We start from the raw sequence: 27363 nt of genomic DNA on the forward strand, positions 1-27363 counted from the left end.
TGGCTATATTGCTAGTAGTTGTAGTTGACCACGGTTTGAGTCCCGGACCCAGTGGCTTAAACTCACACTGGGCGCTTGTGCATGCATGCCCAAGGTCTTGAGAGGAGAATGGAGAAGAGATTGCAGCATGGCCATCCCCCCAGGGGTGTTTCTCGTTTTCTGTCTCTTTCTCTCTTTCTGGTGAGCGCACATGCCTTATAGCAAAAACCTTTCCAAAAAAATTTTTTCCATCTCTGTCAACATTCTCTATTTGCTCAAATACTGGTCTCATACTTTACCTCCTTAGGTTTCTGTTAGTTTTTTGAATATATTTAAAATAGCTGATGTAAGACCATCCAGTGGCATGGCGGTTAAGGTAGCTAGATCCCATGTAACTGACTGTACGATTTAGTCCCAGGTCCAGCAGCTTGAAAAACAAACCAGGCATGCGTGCTCACATGCGTGACCAAAATCCTGAGAGAGAATGGAGCAGAAAGGATTATGGGATGACAATCCTCCTGCTCCCAGGGATGCCTTCTCTCTCTCTCTCTCTTTCTCTTTCTGTCTCTGGTGAGCACACACACTATAGCAAATTTTTTTTTTTTTTTTTTTGAGAGATTTTCACTGTAGGGCGCGTGCGCTCGCCAGACAGACAGAAAGAGACAGAGAGACAGAAAGCGAGAAATCACCCCCCAGGGGGGATGGTCACGCCGCAATCCCTTCTCCTCCATTCTCCTCTCGGGATCTTGGGCACGCACGCACACGCGCCCGGCGTGAGTTTTAAGCCACCGGGTCCGGGACACGAACCGCGGTCAGACTACGTGGGAGTCCAGCGACATAGCCATTACGCTAACTGCTGGTTCCCACACTATAGCAAATTTAAAAGATAAAAATAATAAAATAATTTATTTAAAAATTTATCTAGTAAGTCCAGTGCCTGGCCTTCCTCTGGGACAGTTTCTGCTAACTGCTCTGCTTCTACTGTGTGGATCATACTTTCACTACCTCTCTTTATTGCCCGAATTGTGTTGAGAACTGGATATTTTAAATAATGTAATGTAGCATCCCTGGAAATCTGATCCCTTCTCCTACACAAGGCTTGTTTCTGTTTATCGTTGTTTATGTAGTGGCTTCCCTGAAATAATTCATTCTATAAAGTCTATATCCCTTATCTTGTGTTGCCCTTCAAATCTCTGCTCAGTTAGCTTAGTGGTCAGCTAATGTTTGAACATTTTCTTACATGCATTGAACTATTAAAACTCACTACACTTTCTGAGGAGCTCTGTGTGCATAGTGGGGTAAGTTTTTAATATTCTGGCACACAATTTACAGCCCTGCTTCAGCTTTTACTTACTGCAAGAAGGTCAAGGTCAGCTAATAGTGAGTGATTTGGGTCTTCTTAATCCTTTCTTGAGGATTTGTAGAGTCCTGTACTTGGTATAAGCTTAATTCTAATGAATATGTGGAGCTTTTAGTATGAACCTCTCTTTCAGAGGTAGGTCTGATTAAAGATAGTCTTTCTCTCTTTTTTTTTTTTTTTTTAATTGCTGGCTACTGCAATGCTCTCTGGAGAGAACAATGAAAGAGAAAGCAACCCCCAATGGGATGTGGTCACAGTTTGCTCAGTAATCAAAAGACTCTCAGAGTCTTTTTTTTTTTTTTTTTTTGCTATAGGGTGGGTGCGCTAGATAGACAGAGACAGAGAGACAGAAAGCGAGAAATCATCCCCTGGGGGGATGGCCACGCTGCAATCCCTTCTCCATTCTCCTTTCGGGATCTTGGGCACGCACATGAGCCCGGCGTTGAGTTTTAAGCCACCGGGTCCGGGATGCGAACACCAGTCGACTACATGGGAGTCCAGCAACATAGCCATTACGCTAACTGCTGGTCCCTCCGAGAACAATTTTTGAGAAAATAAAAATGATATGCCACATGACTCATGTCATTTTTAGTTTGTAGAAATGAACCTCCAGCAGGATTTTCTATAATTTTCCTATAGAGAATACTATTTTGTCCTCAGTGTCCTGCAAAATAAGATGAGCTTTCATATACTTTCTAATATTTGTATATATTTGTATTTAGGGAGTACATATGTAACATTTATTCATACTTAATTTGATCACTTCCATTCTGTCTGGTAGATTTATTATAGCATTTCCAATAGGGATCAATGACTTTTTGTCAGTTTTGTTAGGGAGGAGCTTTCTTCATTTTGGTGAGTTCTTCCCTTTGATATATCTGAGATAGTGAGATATAAACATACATGAATAGTCACTCTACCCTATTTCTTGGCAATCATGTAGGTTGTTTTTAGTTATTTTTATTGATTTGATCAGCTTTCTTATTGCTTTTTACTACTTTAGTCATCTCTTAACGTTTTGTTTGTATCTAAATTTCTACTTCAAATAAATCAACTACTTTTGTTTCACAAAGATAACATTTCTTATTTTATTGTATGAAGAATATAAATGAGAGCCAGCTGGGTGGCAGTGATAACTCATTGCTCAAGTGGTGATGGATGCATGTGAAAGATTGTGGATTCAGTTATCTGGTCAACCTGTATATGCTGGGTGCATGCACCCATGGTTCTGGCTGACTGGGAAGGCTGGGGACATGAGACCCTGTGGAGGATGTTTGTCTTTCTTTCTGCCTCTTTCTCTCAACTTTCATGAAAGGAGTAAACTTTAAAAAGAAGATACTAATGGGACATTTTCAGAAATTCTTTTTGACTTTGAGATAAATTTATTTCTGAAGGAGATGACTTTCTTAATTTTCTAGATGCCTGGCTGTGATGCAAAATTCTTTTTGGGGGTGGGAGAAGGTTTTGCTATAGGGCATGTGTATTCGCCAGAAAGACAGAGACAGAGAGACAGAAAGTGAGCAGTCACCCCCAGGGGGGATAGCCACGCTGCGATTCCTTCTCCGTTCTCCCCTTGGGATCTTGGGCTTGCACGCAGACGCACCTGGCATGAGTTTAAGCCATCAGGTGCGGGACTCTAACCACAGTCGACTACATAGGAGTCCGGCACAACATAGCCTTTACACCTACTGCTGGTCCCACAAAATTATTTCTTAAGATCTTGTATTATTAAGAAATGAAAAGGGCTGGCCTGTTTGCCTATTGCTTAAGGTAGCCAGATCTCACACAGTTGACCACAGTTTAAATCCTGGTCTAGGTGGCTTGAAAAAACATGCCAGGCACATATGCATGTGTGCCCCAAATACCAGCAGGATCGAGAAATAGAGAAGGCATGACTATGCCCCATGAGGGGGGCATGCTTTCTACCTCTCCTTGTCTTTGTCTCTCTTTGGCAAGTGCATTTGCCATCTAGCATTTACCACCACCACCCCCCTCCTCCAAAAAAAAGCTCCCTACCCTGTAGCATAGCAATTGAGTACTGTGCACAGAAAGCCAAATCCCACATAGCTGACCTCAGTTTGAATCCCAGTCCTGGGGTCTTGAATAACACACTGGACAAGTGTGCATTTGTGCCATAAATCTTGATGAGTTGGAGAAATGGAGTAAAAAGTATTGTGGTATGACCATGTCCCATTGAGGTGTGCTTGCTTCCTCTTCTTTTTTTCTCTCACTCTCTGGGTGTCTCTGGCTCTCTCTAGCAAGCACTCACATCCTCTGGCAATTAAAAAAAAAATCTTATATTATTGGGCCAGCAGGTAGATGGTTAAGGCATTTGACTCCTACATGGCCAACCATGGATCAAGCCCTGGACTTGGTGACTTGTTTTTTCACTTTCTCTCTCTGTCTCTGGTGAGCACATGTGCCCTGTAGCAAGTAAAAAGAAAAAATCTACATTATTTTCCTACTTTTATTTATCTTCATAAAGATATATATTTATTTATATAGCCATTGAGTGTGGATATAGGAATTTTTCTAGACTCATTAACGCAAGTCTGAGACCTACTTGAAATCTGTATTCTCAGCTTTATGTGCTATAATAGGTTGTTGCCCATGTTAGGTTTGCATAGATCATTTGGGTTGAAAAAGGAGACATAGTGCCTGATGATTATAAGTGTCTACTCCTATTCAGTGAAGATAATTTAGTTTTTTATTCATTTAAGTAGATATGTGCTGTATTTTGTCAGTGAACTTCCCTCTCCCTCAACTTTTGTATATTTTCCCACAAGTATTTTAAAGAAAATATAAGAGGGTATTTTCAGCCTGTGTCTTAGAAGTTTTGCCATAGAATTCTTTTCTTTTTTTTTTTTAAAGAGGGATTTTTGCTATAGGGCATGTGCACTTGCCAGAGAGACAAAGTGAGAAATCACCCTTTGGGGGTATGATCATGCTACACTCCATTCTCCTCCAATCTCCTCTCTGCTTCAGCCTCTTAAGTAGCTGGGTTCAAGATTTGTGCCAATGCATGCAGCTTTTTATTGTGAGCTGGGAGTCACACCCAGGCACCTTTTTTTGGGGGGGCGGGGGGGAGGTTTTTGCTATAGGGCACATGCACTCACCAGAAAGACAGAGAGACAGACAGATAGAAAGTGAGAAATCACCCCCCAGGGGGAATGACCACACCATAATCCCTTCTCCTCCATTCTCTTCTTGGGATCTTGGGCACGCATGCACATGCGCCCAGCGTGAGTTTAAGCCACCAGGTCCGGGACTCGAACCGCGGTCAGCTACATGAGAGTTCAGCGACAGCCATTACGCTAATTTCTAGTCCTGAGAGAAAGAGAGATTTTTGGCTGTAGGGCATGTGTGCTTGCTGAAGAATCCAAGACACAAAGAGTAAGCAAAAAATTACCCCCTAGAGGGGATGGCCATTCCACACTCACTTCCCTTCCGTTTTCCCCTTGGGATTTTGGGCGCGTGCGCGCGCACACACACACACACACACATGCGAGCATGAGTTTTAAGCTGCCACGTTTGGGACTTGAATCACGGTCTATTTGACGTAACCATTACACAATCTGTTGGTCCCTGCCTTAAACCCAGACTTCTTATGTGGCACTGAGCAACAGACTCCAATATGTGTTACTGTGACTGGACCTGAAATGAGGTTTTTGTAGTTGATATATAGTCGGGTTGTTTTTTAAACCATTTTGCCAATTTTATTTAGCATAGTTGTACCATATTTAATGTAACTTCTTTATTCACGTTAGGGCATGTATGCATGCATGGGACAGGAAAGAGATGAGATGGACGAGCACCTACAGGGTCTGGTCACACTGCATGTACTGTGTTTGCATGCATTGTGCCTGGTGTGTTTCTCAAGGCACTGAGGTCAGGATTCAAATTGTGGTTGGCCGTGTGGGCTCTGATCCTCGACCACTGGACTATGGGGCCAGCTCTTTTCTTTTCATTTGTGTTAAAGTGATGGATCTTTTACCAACCTTTTAACCTATTGTCTTCATATTTAAAGATATTTTTAGGCAATAGGTAGTTATGTCTTAATATTTCTGTTTCTGCCTTTTAATTAGGGTGTTTGCTCCAATTGCTTTTATTTTTAAGAATTCTTTAATTCTATTAATTACTCTTATTTTTAAAATTTTCTATAGGACATGTGTGCTTTCCAGAGAGAGAGAGATAGGGAAAGTGAGAAAGCTAGCCACCAGGTCTGGGATTTGAGCTGTGATCGGCCATGTGGGAGCCCAGTACCCCAACCACCTTACCGCATGTTGGCCTCTGCCTAATAGCCTTTTTTTTTTAATGTATAATTTGCATTTTATTTTTTCTTAGAGTGCAGTTCTTTAGTCCTTAAAGACTCAGCTCCTTACAGTGGGCTTTGGTGGAGGATGAGGGGCAGCACCCACAGGTCTAAATCTGGGTGGGGGGTTGAGTCCTTCCAAGCATCTCAAGTTCGGTTCCTTACTACCTTGCTATGAATGGCACAACTCACACGGTAATGTAGATTCACATACGGCTTGGGGAGCACATAGGCATTGAAGACACTTGCTTCAGAAATGTCCCTGGCTATGGCCTTTATTATGTTTCGAATGATGGACTTCTTCATAGCCTTGTCCTTGGACACTAATTGGGCTCAGTTCGTGCAGCCCTTTTTGGCACCGGCCATTGTTCCTTCTTTTCATCATTTTGGAAGTGAGGCTATGAGAGAGACTCTAATTGCTTTTAATATGATTATTGATATGTTTGGATTAAACGTAACCAACTTCATTTTTTGGGAATTTTTCTGATTTTTTGTTCCCTCCCCTCCCCCAAACTTATTTCAGATTGGGTATTTTGCATGTGCATAAATCTGTCTTATCTCCTCTCTCGGCTTAATAACTATAACTTTTTTCACTGGTAACTCTAGGACCCATAGTATACATCTTTAATTTATCACAGTGTATATTAAGTTATACTATACACTGTACATATAAGTATATCACAACAGTATATTTCCACTTATGCTGTCCTGACCTTTGCTTTTGTGTTTTTATAAAGAATAGTTTATTATTATTATTATTTGTTATTATTTTAAAATTTGCTATCGGGCATGTGTGCTCACCAAAGAGAGAAATTGAGGAAGCAAACGGCTAGGTCTGGGAATTGAACCGTGGTTGGCCATGTGGGAATCCATTGCCTTAAGCACCATGCCACTGGCTGGCCCCTATTCATTCTCTTTCTCTTCTCTTTGTGGAACTTCATTTGAACTGTGTGAGATATTTTTCTTTGGTCATTCATATATATTAATCCCACTTTGATATTTTCAAGTTTTTTTTCTTTCTTTGTTTCTGAGGGGTAACATCCTTGAAAGTATCTTCTTGTCCTCTAATTCTTGCTTGTCCTCTAATTCTCACTAGGTATGTCAAATCTGCTCTCTAACCTTTTCATTGTGTTAACAGCGGTTCTAGCCTCACCCCCTGTTCTGTTTATATCTGACATTGGAAATGATGTCCCTTATGACCTTGTCTATATTTTGAAAGGCCTGTGATCCCTCCTTTCTAGGGTGCCATTATGGTGCGGTGGGAAGTTCCCTCAGAGCTCTTCATTTGCCATGGTACATGAAAATGAGAATCTCCTTTGCATTAATCCCCATTACTCTTCAGACAATATTTTAACAAGTTTTAAAGTAGCAAAGAATTGTGAACAAAAGGTTCTAGAGGTGTAAGGATATATATAGATATTGATTTAGTCTTATTTACTGAGAGATTTTTTGACTTAACAGGATTGACATTTCTTAAAGTGTTGAGGTAAAATAATGTAGTTCATCTGGGGACTGTACTTAAGAACCACTGGACTGGAACCAGCAAATGGCGTAATGGTTATGTCGCTGGATTCCCATTGGCCGACGCGGTTTGAGTCCTAGACCTGGTGGCTTCAAACTCATACTGGGTGTGTGTGTCATGAGACGAGAATGGAGGAGAAGGGATTGTGGCGTAGCCATCTCCCTAGGGGGTGATTTCTTGCTTTCTGTCTCTCTCCAGCAAGTGCATGTGCCCTGTAGTAGTCTTTCTAGAAATAAAAGAACCATTGGAATATATGATGTCTTCACTTTTAGCTCTAATTTTCCCCCCTTTCAATTAGGGGTGTTAAATGACTTGGGAATCAATATATTAACTTTTTATAAAAAGCTGTATTTTCTTTAAATTTGGCACTTAAATAGCTTGTTTAAAATCACTGCATTAATGTAATGTTTTCTTTTAGTGATCATTCAGGATATGTTCGTCCACTACCAGTGCCACGCAGTCTAAATAGTGATATTTCCTATTTTGGTGTTGGGGGCAAGCAGGCTGTTTTCTTTGTTGGACAATCAGCCAGAGTAAGTAAAGATTTCTAGGGAAAAAAAAGTTAATACAAATATTTTGAAAATTGACTCTGTCTAAATAATATTACCTAGTTTAAACTTTTAGGCATTTTAAAAATACTCTCTTAATATTTAACAGATGATAAGCAAACCTGCAGATTCCCAAGATGTTCATGAGCTCATGCTTTCTAAAGAAGATTTTGAGAAGAAGGAGAAAAATAAAGAGGCAATATATAGTGGATATATTAGAAACAGAAAGGTACAGTACATTTTATTTCATAATTGTAAATATACTCCTTTGGGCAGATAATAGGATAGAACTTCTTTGCTAATTTCTAAGGGGCAAATGTTTTTTTAAAAACTTGACGGTATGAAGTTTTCGAAAAGTTCATTGTTTGGGACCAGCAGTTAGTGTAATGGCTATGTCACTGGACTCCCATGTAGTTGACCGTGATTCAAGTCCCGGACCTGGTGGCTTAAACTCACGCTGGGCATGTGTGCAGGCATGCCCAAGATCCCGAGAGGAGAACGGAGGAGAAGGGATTGCGGTGTGGCCATCCCCACTGGGCAGTGATTTCTCGCTTTCTGTCTGTCTCTCTCCATCTGTCTGGCGAGCGCACGCACCTATAGCAAAAAATCAAAAAAAGTTCATTGTTTTTCTTCCGTCAAGTGAATAGCAAAAATGATCATTTTATGCTGTCATGGGCTGAAAGTCTTCATACAACAAGTGGTCTCATAAAGGCTAGTAAGCTTTCTTAAATTGCTGGTAAGGTTGTAAAGTTTTCATTTGGTCTGAATTTGGGTTTTAAAATCTTTCTTACATATAATCATTGGAAATAGAGTAGGAAAACAGTGATAGGATAATGGACTTTTAGGAACTCAGATCACTAGAAAAATAAATGAAAGATTTCTGTTACAAGTTTGCATTCAAAATTTCAATTTAATATGATAAGATGTTAATGAATTTGAATCTTGGTGGTGAGTAGATGGCATTTATTGTGCACTCCTTTAACTTTTTTCCCTTTGAGATATTTTATAATATTATGTCTTAAAATTATTTTTAAGCAGTTTTGAGCTTTTAAAAAAAATTTTGGTTTTGAAAGAAATTGTAGAAAATTTTATAGGAAAGCAAAAGTACTCCTGAGCGCCAGAGAAATACTAATAACACTTTGGTAAATTTTCAGGTTTTAATAATATATACTTACAGTATGGGAACCAGCAGTTAGCATAATAGCTATGTCACTGGACTCCCACGTAGTCGACCGCGGTTTGCGTCCCAGACCCAGTGGCTTAAAACTCATGCTGGGTGTGTGTGCGTGCATGCCCAAGATCCCGAGAGGAGAATGGATTGTGGCGTGACCATCCCCCCTGGGGGGTGATTTCTCGCTTTCTGTCTCTATGTCTCTCTGTCTGTCTGGTGAGCGCACGCGCCTTATAGCGAAAACCTCAAAAAAAAAAAAAATATATATATATACACACACAGACACACACACGTATGCTTACAGTTTAATCCAATATTTTTCTTTCTTTTTTTTTAAAGAGATTTTTTTTTTTTTTTTGCTATTGGGCACGTGAGCTTGCCAGAGAAAAAGAGAGAGAGAAAATGAGAAATCACTCCTTAGGGGGGATGGCCATGCTGCAATCCCTTCTCTATTCTTTTGGGATTTTTGGATGCGCACTCTAGGTCTGGGACTCTAATTGTGGTTGACTACCTGGGTGCAACAGCATCACCGCATCACCATCTGCTGTTTCCAATCCCATATTTCTTTCTTTTTTTTGGAGAGTTTTTTTCTATAGGGCGCATGCACTTGCCAGACAGAGAGACAGAAAGTGAGAAATCACCCCCTAGGGGAGATGGCCATGCCGCAATCCCTTCTCCTCTGTTCTCCTCTTGGGATCTTAGGCACGCACGCACATGTGCTTGGCGTGAGTTTCAAGCTACCAGGTCCGGGACGCGAACCATGGTGGACTACATGGGAATCCAATGACAGCCATTACGCTAATTGCTGGTCCACCGATCCCATATTTCTTAAATTAACATTTTGATTATTTTTCCACTTTATAAACTATCTTAATACACATTCTTTTTTTTTTTTTTTTTTTTTTTGAGAAGTTTTTTTTGCTATAGGGCGCATTTGTTCCCCAGTCATAGAGACAGAAAGCGAGAAATCACCCCCCAGGAGGATGGTCACACCGCAGTCCCTTCTCCTCCATTCTCCTCTCAGGATCTTGGGCACGCACGCACACACACCCGGCGTGAGTTTTCAGCCACCGGGTCCGGGACGTGAACCGCGGTCAACTATGTGGATTTCCAGCGACGTAGCCATTACACTAACTGCTGGTTCCCTTAATACACATTTTTAATAGCTCTATAATATTTCTTTAATGAATGTTATTTATTCTGTCAAGTAGTTAGCGTGTTTTTAAAGGGTTCTGCTATAATTACAAAGACATTACCATGAATAATTTTGTGTGACGTTTTTCCTAATTTACAGGTTTTCCCCTTAGTGTAGATTGTTAGAATTTTAATACCTATGATAATTAACTTAAAAGTCGATGGCATTTATTATAAAATTGCATTTTGGAATATTTGAATATCAAATCAGAAACATTTCCAACAACTGTCTATAAAAATGTCTCTTCTGCTCATTTTCCTGTTTTTTTTTATAAGAGGTTTTTGCCATAGGGTGTGTGCGGTTGCCAGAGAGAGAGAAAGAGAGACAATGAGAGGGAAAGTAAGAAATCACCCTCCACTGGGGTAATGGCCACACCACAGTCCCTTTTCCCGGGATCTTGGGCGTGTATGCACATGCACCCAGCATGCTTTTCAAGCCTCTGGGCCTGGAACTCAAAACACTGTCCACCATGTGGGAGTCAAGCGATATAGCTGCTACACCATCTGCTAGCCCTTCATTTTTCTATTTTTTATTTTTTATTTTTTTGGAAAGGTTTTCGCTATAGGGCGCATGCACTCGCCAGACAGAGAGAGACATAGAGACAGAAAGCGAGAAATCACCCCCCAGAGGGGATGTTCACGCCGCAATCCCTTCTCCATTCTTCTCTCGGGATCTTGGGCGCACACACACACACACACACACACACACACACACGGTGCCCGGCATGAGTTTTAAGCCACCGGGTCCTGGGCACGAACTGCGGTCGACTACATGGGAGTCCAGCGACATAGCCATTAAGCTAACTACTGGTTCCCCCATTTTTCTATTTTTTAAAAACAATGAGAAGGGGAGAGGGCAACCAAATGCTAAACATTCAATACGTGAAAATAGTACCTTTTCTTTCATTATCACTGGTCTGAGGTATTTTTTTGTTTGTTTTTGTTTTATGTTTGTTAGGAACTTTTATTTACACTATAAGTTAATATTCCCTCTGTCCAGGACTTTGCTTTTACTTTTGGTCATTCCACTTTTTTCTCTCTAAATTTTTTTCATCTATTTAACAAATTATATATTTTGGTATGTTAATACAGAGACCATATTACAAACTTAGAAGTTTGTAATTTGTATCTTGAAATACCCTCCCAATTCCCACCAATCTCCTTATTACAAAATTTAGATTTTCTCTGAGTTGTGCCCAGGATCATTTTACTCCTTTTTAAACACAGTGTTTGGGCTAGGCCAGCTAGAGCCCCGGGCTACCTAGTTTTCCTGAACATGGAGTGCAAGGTGTCAGTCCTGACCAAATATAGTGGTAGGTTTCTCAAGTGAGGACCAGTCCACTCCAGGGTACGTCTCCTTAATTTTTTTAGGCATTTTAAACTCAGTATTGGGTTTACCTTTTCCTTTATGATTTTAAAATTGGTTTGGCATTCTGAGATAAGGTGTTCTTTATGTGTACCAGCTTAGCGGTCTGTGTGAAAGTTCCCCTTCCTTACAGCGGTACACACTCAGGTGGTGTAGGGCTAGATTTCTCCAAAAGTTGTTCAGAAGCTTGTCTCTCAAGCTCTCCAAGTAAGTCATGTTACAATTTGATGTAATAGTTATTTGCATAATTGTGATTTAAATGATTTAATCTTCCATGTTTGTATTCATTTTGTAGCCGTCTGATTCAGTTCATATTACAAATGATGATGAGAGATTTCTACATCATCTTATCACAGAGGAGAAGGAAAAAGATAGCTTTACTGCTGTGGTTATCACAGGGGTACAACCAGAACACATTCAGTACCTGAAAAATTATTTTCATCTGTGGACACGGCAATTAGCGTAAGTCATACTTGGTTCATATTTACTAGTTTTGTTTGTTTTTGGAATATTGGGGTAAGATTGTCTCAGTGCTAAGAGGAAAGGTCCAAGTGCCAGAATGATACTCTCATATTGAGAAACTTATTTAAAAATATTTATGCAGTCTACTCCATGATGATATAGACCTTTCTAAAACATCCTTGGCAAGAAGAGCTGTAGGCTCTTACCTTCTGGTTTTTATTTATTTGATAAACTACTTAGTTGTGTAAAATCTATGGGCTTTGAAAATGGAAAGGCCTGAACTGAAGCCCACCTCTCCTTCACTCTAGTTTTGTGACCTTAGATAAGTTATATACAGTTCTTGCCTCCCAGTTTCTATAGCTGTAAAATGAGGTTTATTAATACTTGGATCTTAGAGTTGTTTTTATTCAATAGGCAACTGTATTTTAAAAATGCTTAATATAGGGATTAGCATCTTGTCACTACTGTTGAATGATACCTATGAGATTTTTTTTTGGTAGAAGATTATATGAACTCTAATTTTATGTGAATTGAAAATATAAAGCTGTTCTTCTGTCTTTTAGACATATTTATCATTACTACATTCATGGCCCCAAAGGAAATGAAAATCATACATCGAAAGAAGCTGGACCTATCAATAATATTGATATTGAGGTAAGATAAAATTCTATCTTAAAACATTAAAAATGGTTTGATACCTCTTTCAGTTTCGAGTAACTCTGTATAAGAAAGAACAATCAAGAATTAGAAACCTTCTCTCTCCTTTTACCAAAAGCACTTCCTTTACTTGATATTCTGGTAAAAGTTTATCCCTAGCTGTATTTTTCTTGAACCTCTATTTACTCTAGTGCTTTGCTTCTCTTTGTCTTCTCTCTTCTATAGCAATATGAATTGTTTCTAAACATGCCTTGAAAAGAAGAGAAAAAAGGGATATAACAACTTTTCTTTTGTTCATAGAAGTCTTATAATGGTCACAAGATTTAGAAGTAGAAAACTTCCGAGTGTTGGATTTTCAGTATCTTTCCCCACAGTTTATAAATAATTTGATGTACAAAATTGTCCTACTTCCACAAAAAATCTTTAATTAAATGTGTTTATTACTTTTCTGTCCTTTGGCTCTGATTTGCTGTTTCTTTCTAACTTTCTGTTTTTTAATATATTCCTTGTTGAGATGCTACTTAAAGCTGTTTAACTGATATATAAATAAATATGCATATTTATGCTAGTTGATTACTTGTATAAATAAAAGTAGTTTTTGCATATTCTGTTCTTGGGTCATAGCTTAGGAAAAAAGTAAAGTCACCACAGAGCTTACTTTATTTTTGTTTTATTTTTGTTTTAGATTTCTATGTTTGAAAAAGGAAAGGCACCCAAGATTGTCAACCTAAGGGAAATACAAGATGACATGCAGACATTGTATATAAACACAGCAGCTGATAGTTTTGAGTTCAAGGCTCATGTTGAAGGAGACGGTGTAGTGGAAGGAATTATCCGCTATCATCCTTTCTTGTATGATAGAGAAACTTACCCCGATGATCCTTGCTTTCCATCAAGTATGTTAATCTGTTATCTTAGCTAAAAAATTTAAGTTATTATTTAGGATAATGATTAGTTTTTAATGACTTTTTAAAAATATTTATGTAATCTTTAAAATTTATTTATTTATTTATTTATGAAAGATATTTGCTATAAGACATGTGCCCACCAGAGACATAAAGTGAGAAATTACCCCCCGGGTGGATGGCTATGCCACAGTTCCTTCTCCATTCTCTTCTTGGGATTTTGGGAATGCACGCGCACGCGCACACACAGATACACACACACGGTGTGAGTTCAAGCTTCCAGGTCTGGAACTGGAACTGTGGTCGGCCACATGGGAGTCCAGTGATGTAACCATTATGCCATCTGCTGGTCCCTTATGTTTTAATTTGACCAGAGGGAGGGAGCAAGAGGGAAAGTTCAGATAGCAAGCTGCCAGGTCTGGGACTGAAAGCACAGTCAGCCATATGGGGGTCCAGCACCTTAACCACCATGCAGCCTGCTGGCCACTTTTTAATGATTATTATTGGGTTATTGGATTAGATAAGTAATGTATTTTAATTTTTTTCCTTATGCTGGTCTTAAGTTGTTAGGTACTTTTTTTTTTTCTTGATTTTTATGTAAATTCAATTCCAGATGAATAAAGCACTGGCTTTAAGAAATAATTCTTTTCTCTTAGATCTCTTACTGACTTAAACTTTGATATATAAGGTATATTAGTTCTTTATATATTCCTCATATTTTTCTCCCTTCATTTTTGTAGGTATTTATAAAGGAGTTTTACGCTTCATGGCATCATTTTCTATAGGTTTTTTCTTTATGCTTTCTGATTTGTCTCACTGTAGAAAGACTAGAAAGATTTGTTACATTTTGAAATTACTAAAAGATTCTGTAGGTCTTTTTGTTTATATGTTTTATCATTTTGCACTCTCTGGAGAGACAGGAAGTGAGAAATCACCCCCTGGGAGGATGGCTATGCCACAGTCCCTTCTCTATTCTCCTCTGGAATTTTGGGCACACACACATGTGACCAGAGTGAGTTCAGGCCACTGGGTCTAGGACTCAGACTGTGGTCAACCATGTGAGAATCCAGTACCTTAACCATTATGCCACTTGTTGGTCCCAATACATCAATTTATTAAGTTGTTTTTGTTTTTGTGGAGTGTGTGTGTGTGGCATGAAGTAGGGATTTAAGTTTATAATTTCCATGTGGTATTCACTTTCCTAGTGCCAATTACGGAACATTATATTTTTCTCAGTAGTTTGAAATATCACTTTCATTAGATATTAAGTTCTAGGCCATGAGTACATTGGCCTAGATTCTTTACTGTAAGATACTATTTTGTATTTTTATCCATGGTTAAAGATACTTTTTGTGATTTTGTACTATATATAAATATCATTTTTTTTTTAATGTGAGAGAGGGCACCTTGTACTTTCTCACTTTGTTTCTGTCTTTCCGGTGAGTGTACACGTACTATAGCAAAAATCTCTCTTTAAAAAAATGTGTGTGTGTGTGTGTGTGTGTGTGTATATGTATACATATATACATATACACACACACACATACGTATGTGTGTACACATATACACATTTAAGCTTTTACTCTTCTAGATAAACTGGAATCAGTTTTGTACCTTCACTTTCAAATAAAAAATCCCTACTGGAATAGTTGGGATTGCATTTATAGACCTTCAATATTAGGTCGTCTACAAAGTCATAATGTGTTTTTCTATGGAAAAATGCATCATGATTTTCCTGATGACCCAGTATATTAAGCTTTTTTGCTGGTGCAAGGTCTCAGTGTTCAGGGGGCCGCGTGATGCATAGTTTAAATTAAAAAAGCACTGTGTATGACCCAAATCCCAACAGGATGAAGTGGAGAAAAGATTATAGCATGACTACACACCATTGGGAGGTGCTTTCACCCTTTCCCTCTTTCTGTCTTGTTCCGGCAAATTTATGTACCTTCTGACAATAAAAAATACTTAATAAGCTTTTTCATTTAGAATATTTCCTTATATGTTCTTAGTTTTTTGGGTTCTGCAGCTAGATTTCCTCATTTGAAGCCTATATTTACTGCTTTCTATTGTGTGAGGTTGAACAAACTATGCCTATCTCAGTTTCCTTATCTGTGAAATGAGAGTAGTAGTTCATACTACTTAGAGGTGTTGTGAGGGTTAAAGAAATGGGCAAGTCTTGGGACCAGCAGTTGCCATAATGGCTATGTCTCTGGACTCCCACGGAGCCGACCGCGGTTCAAGTCCTCGACCTGGTGGCTTAAACTCATGCCGGGTGCATGTGCGTGCATGCCCAAGATCCTGAGATGAGAATGGAGGAGAAGGGATTGTGATGAGGCCATCCCCCCAGGGGTGATTTCTTGCCTTCTATCTCTCTTTTTCTCTGTGACTTTCTGGTGAGCGCATGCGCCCTAAAGCAAAAACCTCTCAAAAAAAAAAAAAAAAAGAATAAGAAGAAACAGGGAAGTCTTTAGACTGTTGCCTAGTATTATTTAGTTAGTGCTTTGTGCTTGTTACTATGCAGTGACTCTGCTTCCTGTGGTGTCTTTGACAACTTCTTACCATGCTATTTCTAAATTTTGTAGGCTTGTAGCCTGAAAGTTCTTCAAATATGTTTTGAAATATGAGCCAATAAATTGAGTAATGTTCAGAGCGTTTCCATAAGAGCAAAGTAATTTGGTTTGACTGAAAGGAACTTTTAAATAGTGACTTCTCATGAGGGATTTTGGGGAGGAGGCTTTATTTTAGGTGGGTTACTAAATGCCATGATAGGTGAAATGTTATCATGGCAGGATCGTGATGTTTGACTCTAATTTAACTGGGCATAGGAGAAGGTATTGCTAACAAACATCATAATGTTACAGATAATAGTGCTAATTATGCTTTTGATCTCTAGTCATAGCTTATAATTCTAGCTACGTATATATTCATGCTTTCCTGAATATGATGTCCGCATGCAATTAGTTTATATAAAATAAACATAAATTCAGTAATACTACTTTTTCCAAACTAGGCAAAATTGCTACTAGACACCATAGAGTTCTCAGATGATTTTCATGTGAACATACAGGTTCTGACAGAACTGTGAAATGATTTCTTAAAGTCCTATATTTGTAAGGAAGAAGGATTTTGCTGTAGGCATAATCTTTTCAAGTGTATGGCTTTTTAAACTCTATTAAAAATATGTTTTAAAGATTGCACTTTTCACCAGTAGTGTAGTACTCTTTAACACAATTGATTAATATAGTAAACAATAATTTTCTTTTTAAAGAGGGTTTTTTCTTATAGGGTGTGTGCACATGCCAGACACAGAGAGAGAGACAGAAAGTGAGAAATCACCCCCTCGGGGACCAGCAGTTAGCGTAATGGCTTTGCTGCTGAACTCCCATGTAGCCGACTGCGGTTCAAATACTGGACCCGGTGGCTTAAACTCACGCCAGGTGTGTGGGTGTGTGCCCAAGATCCCGAGAGGAGAATGGAGAAGGGGTTGTGGTGTGGCCATTCCCCTGGGGGGTGATTTCTTGCTTTCTTTCTCTCTCTCTCTCTCAGTTTTTCGGGCGAGCACATGCGCCCTATAGCAAAAACCTCTCAAAAAAAAGAAATCACCCCCTCGGGGGATGGCCACACTACAATGCCTTCTCCATTTTCTGGGAATTTTGGGCATGCACACATGACATGCCCGGTGTGAGTGTTAAGCTGTTGGTTCTGGGACTCGAACTTAGGTCGACTACATGGGAGTCCAGTGATGTAACAATTACATCATCTGTGGGTCCCTTTAAAAATTCTTTTTTCTTTTTAGAGAGATTTTTGCTGTAGGGCATGTGCACTCACTAGAGAAAGACAGAAAGTGAGAAGTCACCACCACCCCTCCCGGTGGGGGAGTATGGTCATGTCACAGTCCCTTCTCTCGGGATTTTAGGCATGCACACACACACCCACCATGAATTTCAAGCCACCAGGTCCAAGACTAACTGCAGTCGACTATTTGAAAGTTCAGTGACGTAACCATTATGCCATTGCCAGGCCACTGACCCTAGTTTTATCTTAATTTATTAGCTTTTTAAAATAATTATTTTATTTAAATTTATTTATTTGATTGATTGATTGATTGATTTTAATTTGACCAGAGAGGGACAATGTGAGAGGGAGAGAGAGAAAGTGAGAAAACAAGCTGCCGGGTCCAAAACTTGAACCACAGTCGGCTATGTAGGAGTCAAACGCCCTTAACCACCATGCCCCCTGCTGACTCCACTGACCCTAATTTTAAATGACAAATATCATTGATAATGTGAAACCACTTCGGAAATCTGCCTTTCTTAGGGCGAACTTTGAAAATAAAACCACCTTTAGATTTTATGAAACATAATTCAAAAGATCGTATTTGTGTTATCATTTTTCTGAAGCACCTTCAACTTTTTACTAACAGAAGTGGATTTCTCAGTGATAAACATTGTGCGTAGTTTTTGGCAATAAAGATTTTCTTACACTTAACCCTTTTGATCTAGAATTAAAAGATGAAGATGACGATGATGATTGTTTCATACTTGAGAAAGCAGCAAGAGGGAAAAGACCTATTTTTGAATGTTTTTGGAATGGACGATTAATACCATATACATCAGTTGAAGAGTGAGTTTTGATATTTGGAGGAATTATTTTGTTTGATGACCTAATTTTTTTACTGACTAACATTTTCTTTTGTTCAAGCTTTGACTGGTGTACTCCTCCTAAGAAGAGAGGACTTGCACCAATTGAATGCTACAATAGAATATCTGGTGCATTATTCACTAATGACAAATTCCAGGTCAGCACAAATAAACTAACTTTTATGGATCTCGAGCTAAAATTGAAGGATAAGAACACTCTTTTTACAAGGATTTTAAATGGACAGGTATGTTTATTGAATATCAAGTATTGAATACTTGTAAATGCTCTGATTTTAAATAAAACCAATGTCATTAAAGTAGGTTTTTACTGATTTGCATACTGGATTTTATTTCATCAAAAGACTGTGATTCATCAGGCCATTAGGTAAGTTCTGATGCATTTTTGCATAGAAAAACAAACATACTTCATGACTTTCCCAACAACCCAATGTAAATATTTTTTCATGAGCTTTTGAGTGTTCATTCTGCTCTTAAAGTTTAAGCTGATTAGACCATGTTTGGATAAAATTATACTTTATTAGATCTTAATTCCAAGATCTTGGGCTAGTGACAAGCAGCTGCAGAAAACCTTTTTCTTATTGAAAGCTTTTATGCATTAATAACCTATGCCATTCTAATCTAGTCTAGAGGGTAAAAATGGGATAGATCTGTGAAATATTTTGGGCTAGAAGATGGTTTCAGAGAGCTCAGTATTAAAAATACATTCATTGATTAATACATGAATGTTTCCAATATGAATAAATACTTTTAAATGTTGAAATGTTAAATGTGTTGACTAACATATTAGTGTACTTTTTTTTCAATTTGCCAGAGAGTGTGTATGCTTGCCAGAGAGGGAGAGAGAGAGAAAGCAAACCCCAACGTGGCTTGATCATGCTACAGTTCCTTCTCCATCCTGTCAGAATTTTGGATGGATGTGCATGTGTGCACACATTCATTCATGGCGTGTTTTTCAAACTGCTGGGGCGAAGATTGGAACTGTGTGGTTAGTCATTTAGGATCTTACTCCCTTAACCACCAGGCCACAGAGCCTGCTAGTATACTTTTGATCTCATTTATAATAAAGAATGCATGTGCACACAAAGGAAAGAGAGGGAGAAGCACCCTTAATAGGGTCTCATCACACTGTGATTTTGTTTTCCATGCCTTCCAGCTCTAAGGGATCTTGGATACATGGGTACACCGTCAGCATGTTTCAAGCTGATATTCAGAAACATTCAAGTGTTCATATCCCTCAAAAAAAAGCCAAGATTAGATCATGTTTGGAGAAAATGAATGTATCTCTTTTAGATCTTAAAGTGTGCTTTGTATGTGTGTATATTAAGGTTCATATTAGGGAAGTTATGTTTTGTGGTTGGTATTGACTATTAAAGCTTTGGTCCCAAGAATGATAGCAAATTTCTCTTTCTTTGGTAATTCATTTATTTGAAGAGTTCTGAGTTTGTTTAAGAGAAGAACTAGGTATTTTAATTTTTCTGTTAAGTTTTCTGAGGATGGGGTACATAGAAGGGAAAATGAATGAGTGACAAATTTTGTGGTTATATATTCTTACTAGTAGCTGTTTTATAGACTGTTTTGAAATTTTACAGGAGCAGCGAATGAAAATTGACAGAGAATTTTCCTTATGGCTAAAGGATTGTCATGAAAAATATGACAAACAGATAAAATTTACACTTTTTAAAGGAATAATTACACGTCCCGATCTTCCTTCTAAAAAGCAAGGCCCTTGGGCAACATACTCAGCAATAGAATGGGATGGAAAAATATACAAAGCAGGACAGCTGGTAGGTTTAATTTATTTTTAGATTAAATTTTTAGAAAAAATTGAAGCAAAATTATATGTACATATACTCTTCAACTTTCAAAGGAATCACATCCATTGAAAATGCATCGGAAAAAAAAGGTAAAGAAAATGGATTTGATACACCTAACCCACTGAATATCATTACTTAACCTAGCCTAATTTAAACTTGCTTAGAAAGTTTTATTAGACTACAGTTGGGCAAAATGATCTAACATAAAGTCTGTTTTGTCATGAAGTATTGACTATATTATGTAATACTGTGCCAAAAGTGGAAACCAGAGTGGTGTCATACTGTGTGTCTTATTAGCCTGAGAAAAGATCAGAATTCTAAATACTGTTTCTACTAAGTGCCTATCACTTTTGCACCATTATAACATTGAAAAATTGTAAGCCACACCATCTTAAATCAGGAACTATCTGTCCTTGTTAGAACTTAACAACAATAAATAATACATTACTGGTTACTTGAAAGTGAGAAAAGAATGAAAGGACAGACTGATTTTTTTTTTTTTTTCTTAAGTTTGCTATAGGGTGCATGGGCTTTCCAGAGAGAGACAGAAAGAGAGAGGGAAAGTGAGAAATCATCCCTCAGGGGGGATGGCCATTCCACAATCCCCTTCTGTTCTCCTCTTGGGATTTTGAGCTTGCATGTACACGTGCCTGGAGTGTTTTTCAAGCGAATCAGTCCAGGACTCAAATTGCTCAGTGGTCTTGTGATCCAGCTGCCTTAACCTTTGTACTATCTGCTGACCCCTGATTTTACTTACATAATTTACTATAGCAATTAAAACTATTTATTGTCAAAGACTTAATTAGCAAGGTTTTTACTGTTTCTTACACTGAACTTTACCCACATGGAGAATTTCAGTGGTGCTTTTTTTTTTTTTTTTACACTTGGTGTAAATTAATTATTTTTTAAAATTATTTAACTTCATTTCTTATTTTTACTACTGTTCACTTTGCCATTGGGCACATGTACACACCAGAGAGAGACAGAGAGAGAAAGGAAGTCGCCAGGTCCTAGACTTGAACCACAGTTTGCTATGTGGGAGTCCAGTGCTTAACCACCACGCCACTTGCTGGCCCAAGTAATGGGTGTTTTTTGTTGTTGTTGTTTTCTTTTAGCATTTTTTTGTTGAGTACATGCTGCATGTTAGGTACTGTGCCTTTGACTGCATAGTAGACAATGCAGAGAGCTCTAAGACATACTTTGGTCTTAGGACTCTTATGGCCTAAAAATGGAGGTAATATAATAAGCATGGTAAACATAAATAGCATAAAGTAAGACAGGTATAGGTATAATGAAAAGAGAGAGTGTTAGTACTTTGGCAGTTTAGGTGGCAAGGAGAAAATTTCTGACTTTGAATGGTTCTGTGGGCTTGGGAGAAGAAAATAAAATACATCAGTTAAGTGGTAGCATTTGTGGGAACCAGCAGTTAGTGTAATGGCTATGTCGCTGGACTCCCATGTAGTCGACCGCGGTTCACGTCCCGGACCCGGTAGCTTAAAACTCACGCCGGGCGTGTGTGCGTGCGTGCCCAAGATCCCAAGAGGAGAATGGAGGAGAAGGGATTGCGGCGTGACCATCCCCCCTGGGGGGTGATTTCTCGCTTTCTGTCTCTATGTCTCTGTCTTTCTGGCGAGCGCACACGCCCTATAGTGAAAACCTCTCAAAAAAAAAAAAAGAGGTAGCATTTGTGTGAACTTTGAATAAGGTGTAGAGGCTGCAGTTTATACAGATAACAAAAGTAGAAGGGGGATCCATTTCTACTAAGTTGAGTTATCATATATTAAAAGCTACCATAGAACTGGTTGTGATCATCTAGAAGTAGGGACTAGCTAAAGTGCCAAGAACCAAGCGAGCCCAGGGCCTTCCTGATGTTAAGTGGTTGGAATGAAAAAGAGGAGCTGGCAAAGGAGACAAAAAGGGATAAGTTGGTGAGACAGAAGGACACTGTGAGAATGTGGTATTCCTGAAGGCAAGTTAAGAATAAGGTGTGATTACTTTTGTCAAATGCTTTGTGGTTGAGTTAAAGTGCTTTCTGGAAAATATGTGAACATCAGCGCTTACCTAGGTAAGTGCGTGGCAATAGCAAGGAGAAAGAGTTGGGTTTTCGTACAACCTATTTATTGTATGTGTGTGAAAGGAAAGACTGCTTTTTTGTTTTAAAGAATTATCTATTTTTATTTAATTTCATTTGTTAATACTTTTTAATTTGATCAGGCAGAGACAGAGAGAGAAAAGGAAAGTGAGAAAGCAAGCCACCAGGTCTGGAACTTGAACTACAACTGGCCATGTGGGAATCCTGTGTCTTTAACCACCACACTGCCTGCTGGCCCCTATAGGAAAGACTGTTGACTGTTGAATAATTCAGGAGTAAGGGAATGTTGTATCTCTAAGCAGCCAAAAATCTGCATAAGACTTTGGTTTGTGCAACTAATAGCCTGTTGTTAACCAAAGCCTTTTCAAAAATATAGTCAATTAACACATATTTTGTAGGTCATATTTATTATATTCTGTATCCTCATAGCAAAATAAGCTAGAGAAAGAAAATGTTAAAATCATAAGACTAAATCACAGTATTTATTCAGCTAGCCATAAGTGGACCATGCAGTTCAAATCTGTATTATCTAAGGATCAAACATGTTTTAGAAATGAGGCTGGAAAATTAGACTGGGTATAAACTATTATAGTCTGTTGGAAATTTCTAATGTAAATTGCCCTTACAGTTTTCAGGACAAGTAAGGAAAAGAAATCTCATAGGCAGATGTTGAGCTCATTAAATTTGAAAGAAATGTTAACTTGTCAAAATCTATAAGTCACTGTTTATAGCCTAAGAGCAAGATTTTATGGAGAGAAAAAGATTTCAGGTACTTTGGCATTCATAATGCAAAGAGTTATGGGCTTTTAAGATATATATTTAACTATAACATTTGTATGAACAAGCTGCTATGTCTTTACAAAGATTTGTTAGAAAAAGGTAGAGAATTTTACTAATATAATTTTATTAGAATATTAGAACATTTTGGGACCAGCCGTTAGCATAATGACTATGTCGCTGGACTCCCGTGTAGTCGACCATGGTTCAAGTCCCGGACCTGATGGCTTAAACTCACACCGGGTGTGTATGCCTGCGTGCGTGCCCAGGATCCCGAGTGGAGAATGGAGGAGAAGGGATTATGGTGTGGCCGTCCCCCTGGGGAGTGATTTTTCACTTTCTACCTTCTCTGTCTCTGTCTTTCTGGCGAGCGCACATACCCTATAGCAAAAACCTCTTAAAAAAAAAAAAAAAAAAAAAAAAAAAAATTAAAAAATTTCTTTAATTTTTTTTATTTTTTCTAATGATAGTTAACAAGGTTTTTTTCCCCTTGTGTAAAAGAGTTCTATGAAGTAATTAATTATGAAACCTGTTTTCTCTTTATAAATATTAATACTGATGCTTTTTAGTAAAAACTAAATATTAGGTCAAGACAATCAAGACACTTCCTCTCTTTTATGGAAGCATAGTAAGATTTTTCCTTTATGGTGACCATGATGGAGACGTGTATGCTACAGGAGGAGAGGTTCAAATTGCAATGGTAAGACAGCAAGGTATAAATACTTAAAGTTTTGGTACTGCTTACTTTTGGATGAATATGGAAATAAAGATATTTAATAAATAAAAAATTAAAATTATAAAGTATTTTATATTTTGTTTGCATTTGGTTTTTCCATTAGATAAATCAGTTATTGTTTTAGCATGAATTTTTGTTTCTTATTTGACCTTTTTAATAATCTATAGAACTTAACATCTGTATGTCCAGTGTTTTACAAACATACATATGCTTTTGTTAGTTATGACAGTAATTTTATAAATCGCACATTTCTTCCAAGTGTCCAGTCACTGATAAACATCAGAACCACAATTCTGTATTAGTAATGAATAACTACAAAATTGGAGTGGGAATTTTTTTCCCTACCCCATGGTTTTGTTAATATTTGAATGGAATATCATTTGGGCTACAGATGTTACATTTTTAAAATGGGGAAAAACACTGGTATAATATAAGACAATTTATTGTGTTTTATATGCTTTATTAGAATAAATTGTATTTCTTTGAATGAAACAAATGGCTATTTTTAGTGTAACTAAAGAGTTTTCTGTGAAATTTTGTTATAAATTAATTTTATTTATTCAGGAACCTCAGGCATTGTATGATGAAATAAAAACGGTGCCAATTGCAAAGTTGGATAGGACCGTTGCTGAGAAAGTTGTTAAAAAATATGTAGAAGATGAGATGGCAAGGTAAGTCCTATCTCAAGTTGCATGACAAAAATTTAAAGAACTGCTAATAGTTATAAATTATTTTTTAATTGTTGCCCTAGGTTTTTGTTGTTTAATTTTGTTTATTATCATTATTTTTTAATTTGACCAGAGAGAGGAAAAGTGAGAAAGCAAGCCACCAAGTGCAAGGACTCAAACCATGATTGGCTGTGTGGAGTCCAGCACCTTAACCGTCATGCTACCTACCTATCCCTATAAATCACTCTTCTGATAGGGTATTTTTAGCCTTAGATGTTCATATCAAGATGAACATTTTTATTTACTTATTTATTTTGAGAGGTTTTTGCTTAAGGGCACGTGTGCTTGCCTGAAAGAGAGAGACAGAAAGCAAGAAATCACCCCCCTGGGGGAATGGCCACTCCGCAATCCCTTCTCCATCATTTTCCCCTCGGGATCTTGGGAACATACACACGTGCACCTGGTGTAAGTTTAAGCCACCAGGACCGGGACTCGAACTGCGGTTCATTATGTGGGAATCTAGCAACATAGGCATTATGCCAACTGCTGCCCCCCCCTTTTTAATATTTTGTTTTTTTAAAAAAATTGAGAGTTCTAGTTATAAAAACGGAATCATACATTTTATCTTGTAAAGAAGGAGGAAATTGTATCTGAAATGTTACTTTTTTTTTTTTTTTTTTTTAAAGTTTACTAGAGAGTGTTTACACTGGCTAGTGTGAGACAGAGAGGGAAGACAAGAAAGCACCTCCCATGGTCACACCTCAATCCCTTCTTCATTTCTCCCTCCTTTCTGTATTTTGGGCTCATACATGCATGTGCTTGGCATGTTATTCAAGCCTCCAATCCAAGATTGGAACTACATGGTTGACCTTGTGAGATTCGGCCACCTTAACCAACAAACTATAGGCTAGTCCCTAAATTGTCACTCTTATTGGCACTGTGATTAAGGCATTTTAAAAGCAAATTGATATTTAGCTTACAGCTATAGGAAAAATTGTAGAGCACTACTGAAAGGTAAAGATCAGTTAAAAAATAAGTAAAGGGAGGTAGAAGAAAAAACTCTTTTTGAATTTTCTGCTTGTATAGGTAATAGTTTTAGTCTTTGATTCTTAGTGAATTTTTCTATTAAAATTTTTATTATCTCTCAAAGACAATTTGAACTATAAACAAACGGACAAATGACAAAAATTTCATAGTTCCTAGCTCTACTACCAAGAGGGTTCTTTTGTCTTTTACAGTATCAATAGCAATGGTTGAGAAAAACATTTTTTAATGATTTATTATATAGAATTCTAAATTTAATCTTTCAAAAATATATTTGCAATAAGTAGTGGGTTGTCAGAAAAGTCATGACATATTTTTTCTATGTTTTCATATGCAAAAATGTGTTATGAATTTTCCTACAATTCAATATTTAAATTTGTATTAATGTTTTTAACAATGTAAAACAATAATACTGTGGTTTTATAATAGGCTCCCTGATAGATTGTCAGTAACTTGGCCTGAAGGAGATGAATTGTTGCCAAATGAGATTAGACCTGCTGGAACCCCTATTGGTATGTTTGATTATTTCTCTAATACCAAAAAACTGCTTTTCTTTTGTCTTGCATTTCCAATATATGAAAGATAGTGAAAAATTAAAATGCAGTGTGAAAATTTAGCAGATGCAGAAGATTCTTTGATGGTCATTAAGAGTCTTTTTAAAAATTTTGAACTCATAGGTGCATTAAGAATTGAAATACTGAATAAAAAGGGGGAAGCAATGCAAAAACTTCCAGGAACAAGTCATGGAGGGTCAAAGAAACTCCTGGTTGAACTCAAGGTTATATTACACTGTAAGTATACAAAGTAATTTGGATCTTCAGTATTCTCAAGGATGTAATACAGACTTAAATATCTGTATAATTATTGACTACCTAGTAATCTGACAGGCTCAGTCATTTTGATTAAAATTAGGAATTTCAAGTGTCAGGAATAATTTCAGATTTGCGCAAATAGTTTTCCAAGTTTTTTTTTTTAACACTTTATCCTGAATTTTCCCAGGTAACTGTTGATTAAAGTAAAAGTATAGTATACATACATAGTGGAATTTGCACTGAATAGGACAATCTTTAAGGTCCCTTCCATATAAAAAATCCTGTGGCTCTGAAATTGTGGGCCGGAATTATTTGGTTCACATAATAAGCTAGTCACTTGTGTAATATAGGGAAAAGTGCTGGGTTTCATTGTTTATCTTGTTTATTAACTTTCATGTCTATTGTTTTTGTCTTGACTGCCTAAAAACATTTTCATTTTATTTTTATGTATGTATGTATGTATGTATTGGAGTGATTTTTGCTATAGGGTGCATGCGCTCACCCGAAAGAGACAGAGACAGAAAGCAAGAAATAACCCCTGGGGGGGTGACCATGCTGCAATCCCTTCTCCATCATTCTCCTCTCAGGATCTTGGGCATGCACACACACACGCCTGGAACAAGTTTAAGCCACCGGATATGGGATTCGAACTGCGGTTGACTACATGGGTGTCCAGCAACATAGCCATTACAGCAACTGCTGGTCCCACATTTTCATTTTATACTCTTAATTATGTGTTCTGTTACTATGTACTTTTATATATGGCCTATGGATTTTTAAGATTTGGTATTTTAATTCAAGTTTATTTCCAGCATTTAAAAATGAGTCAGTGATAGTTTGTATAAATGTCCTGTTAGGTCTCTCAGCAGTCTTTAAGAGTTTGACCAACTCTCATTTTACTGAAATTCTTTCCTATTCTTGGCTTTGTTGGCATCCTTCAGTATATTCTCCCAACTATTTTACACCTTTTATTTTAATCTTTTCCTTTTTCTTTTCATTTCTTTATTTTATTTACTTATTTGTTGGTTTGTGTGTGTGTCAGGGCTTGCTTAAAACAACAAATTTATTACAGTTCTGGAGGTCAGAATCTGAAACAGGTTTTACTGGGCTACAATCACTGTCAGCAGGACTACATTCCTTCATCTGAGTATCTTGCCTTTTCTGCCTTCCAGAAGCTTCTCTCACTCCTCTTAGGGGCCTTGCTTTATATTCAAAGCCAGAGGGTAGCACTTTCAACTCTCTCTGTATCCTGACCTTCCTGCCTGTCTTTTTAAGTTTTTTAA

The 27363-nt window shown here is 37.7% G+C and overlaps 1 protein-coding gene across 1 annotated transcript in view; it reads left to right on the top strand.

Moving 5' to 3' along the window:
- SMCHD1 (structural maintenance of chromosomes flexible hinge domain containing 1) overlaps positions 1 to 27363 on the top strand; it is a 173207-nt gene that overhangs the window by 45530 nt on the left and 100314 nt on the right. Inside the window, exons 7-18 of the mRNA XM_027771046.1 lie at positions 7592 to 7706; positions 7831 to 7950; positions 11748 to 11914; positions 12478 to 12568; positions 13257 to 13467; positions 17979 to 18099; positions 18178 to 18361; positions 19727 to 19921; positions 23407 to 23520; positions 24121 to 24227; positions 25698 to 25780; positions 25946 to 26059. Of these exons, the coding sequence (XP_027626847.1) occupies positions 7592 to 7706; positions 7831 to 7950; positions 11748 to 11914; positions 12478 to 12568; positions 13257 to 13467; positions 17979 to 18099; positions 18178 to 18361; positions 19727 to 19921; positions 23407 to 23520; positions 24121 to 24227; positions 25698 to 25780; positions 25946 to 26059 (1622 nt within the window). The remainder of the gene's footprint in view (positions 1 to 7591; positions 7707 to 7830; positions 7951 to 11747; positions 11915 to 12477; positions 12569 to 13256; positions 13468 to 17978; positions 18100 to 18177; positions 18362 to 19726; positions 19922 to 23406; positions 23521 to 24120; positions 24228 to 25697; positions 25781 to 25945; positions 26060 to 27363) is intronic.

The sequence above is a fragment of the Tupaia chinensis genome, unplaced genomic scaffold (genome assembly GCF_000334495.1).
Source record: "Tupaia chinensis unplaced genomic scaffold, TupChi_1.0 Scaffold000180_1, whole genome shotgun sequence".
Taxonomy (NCBI): Eukaryota; Metazoa; Chordata; class Mammalia; order Scandentia; family Tupaiidae; genus Tupaia; species Tupaia belangeri.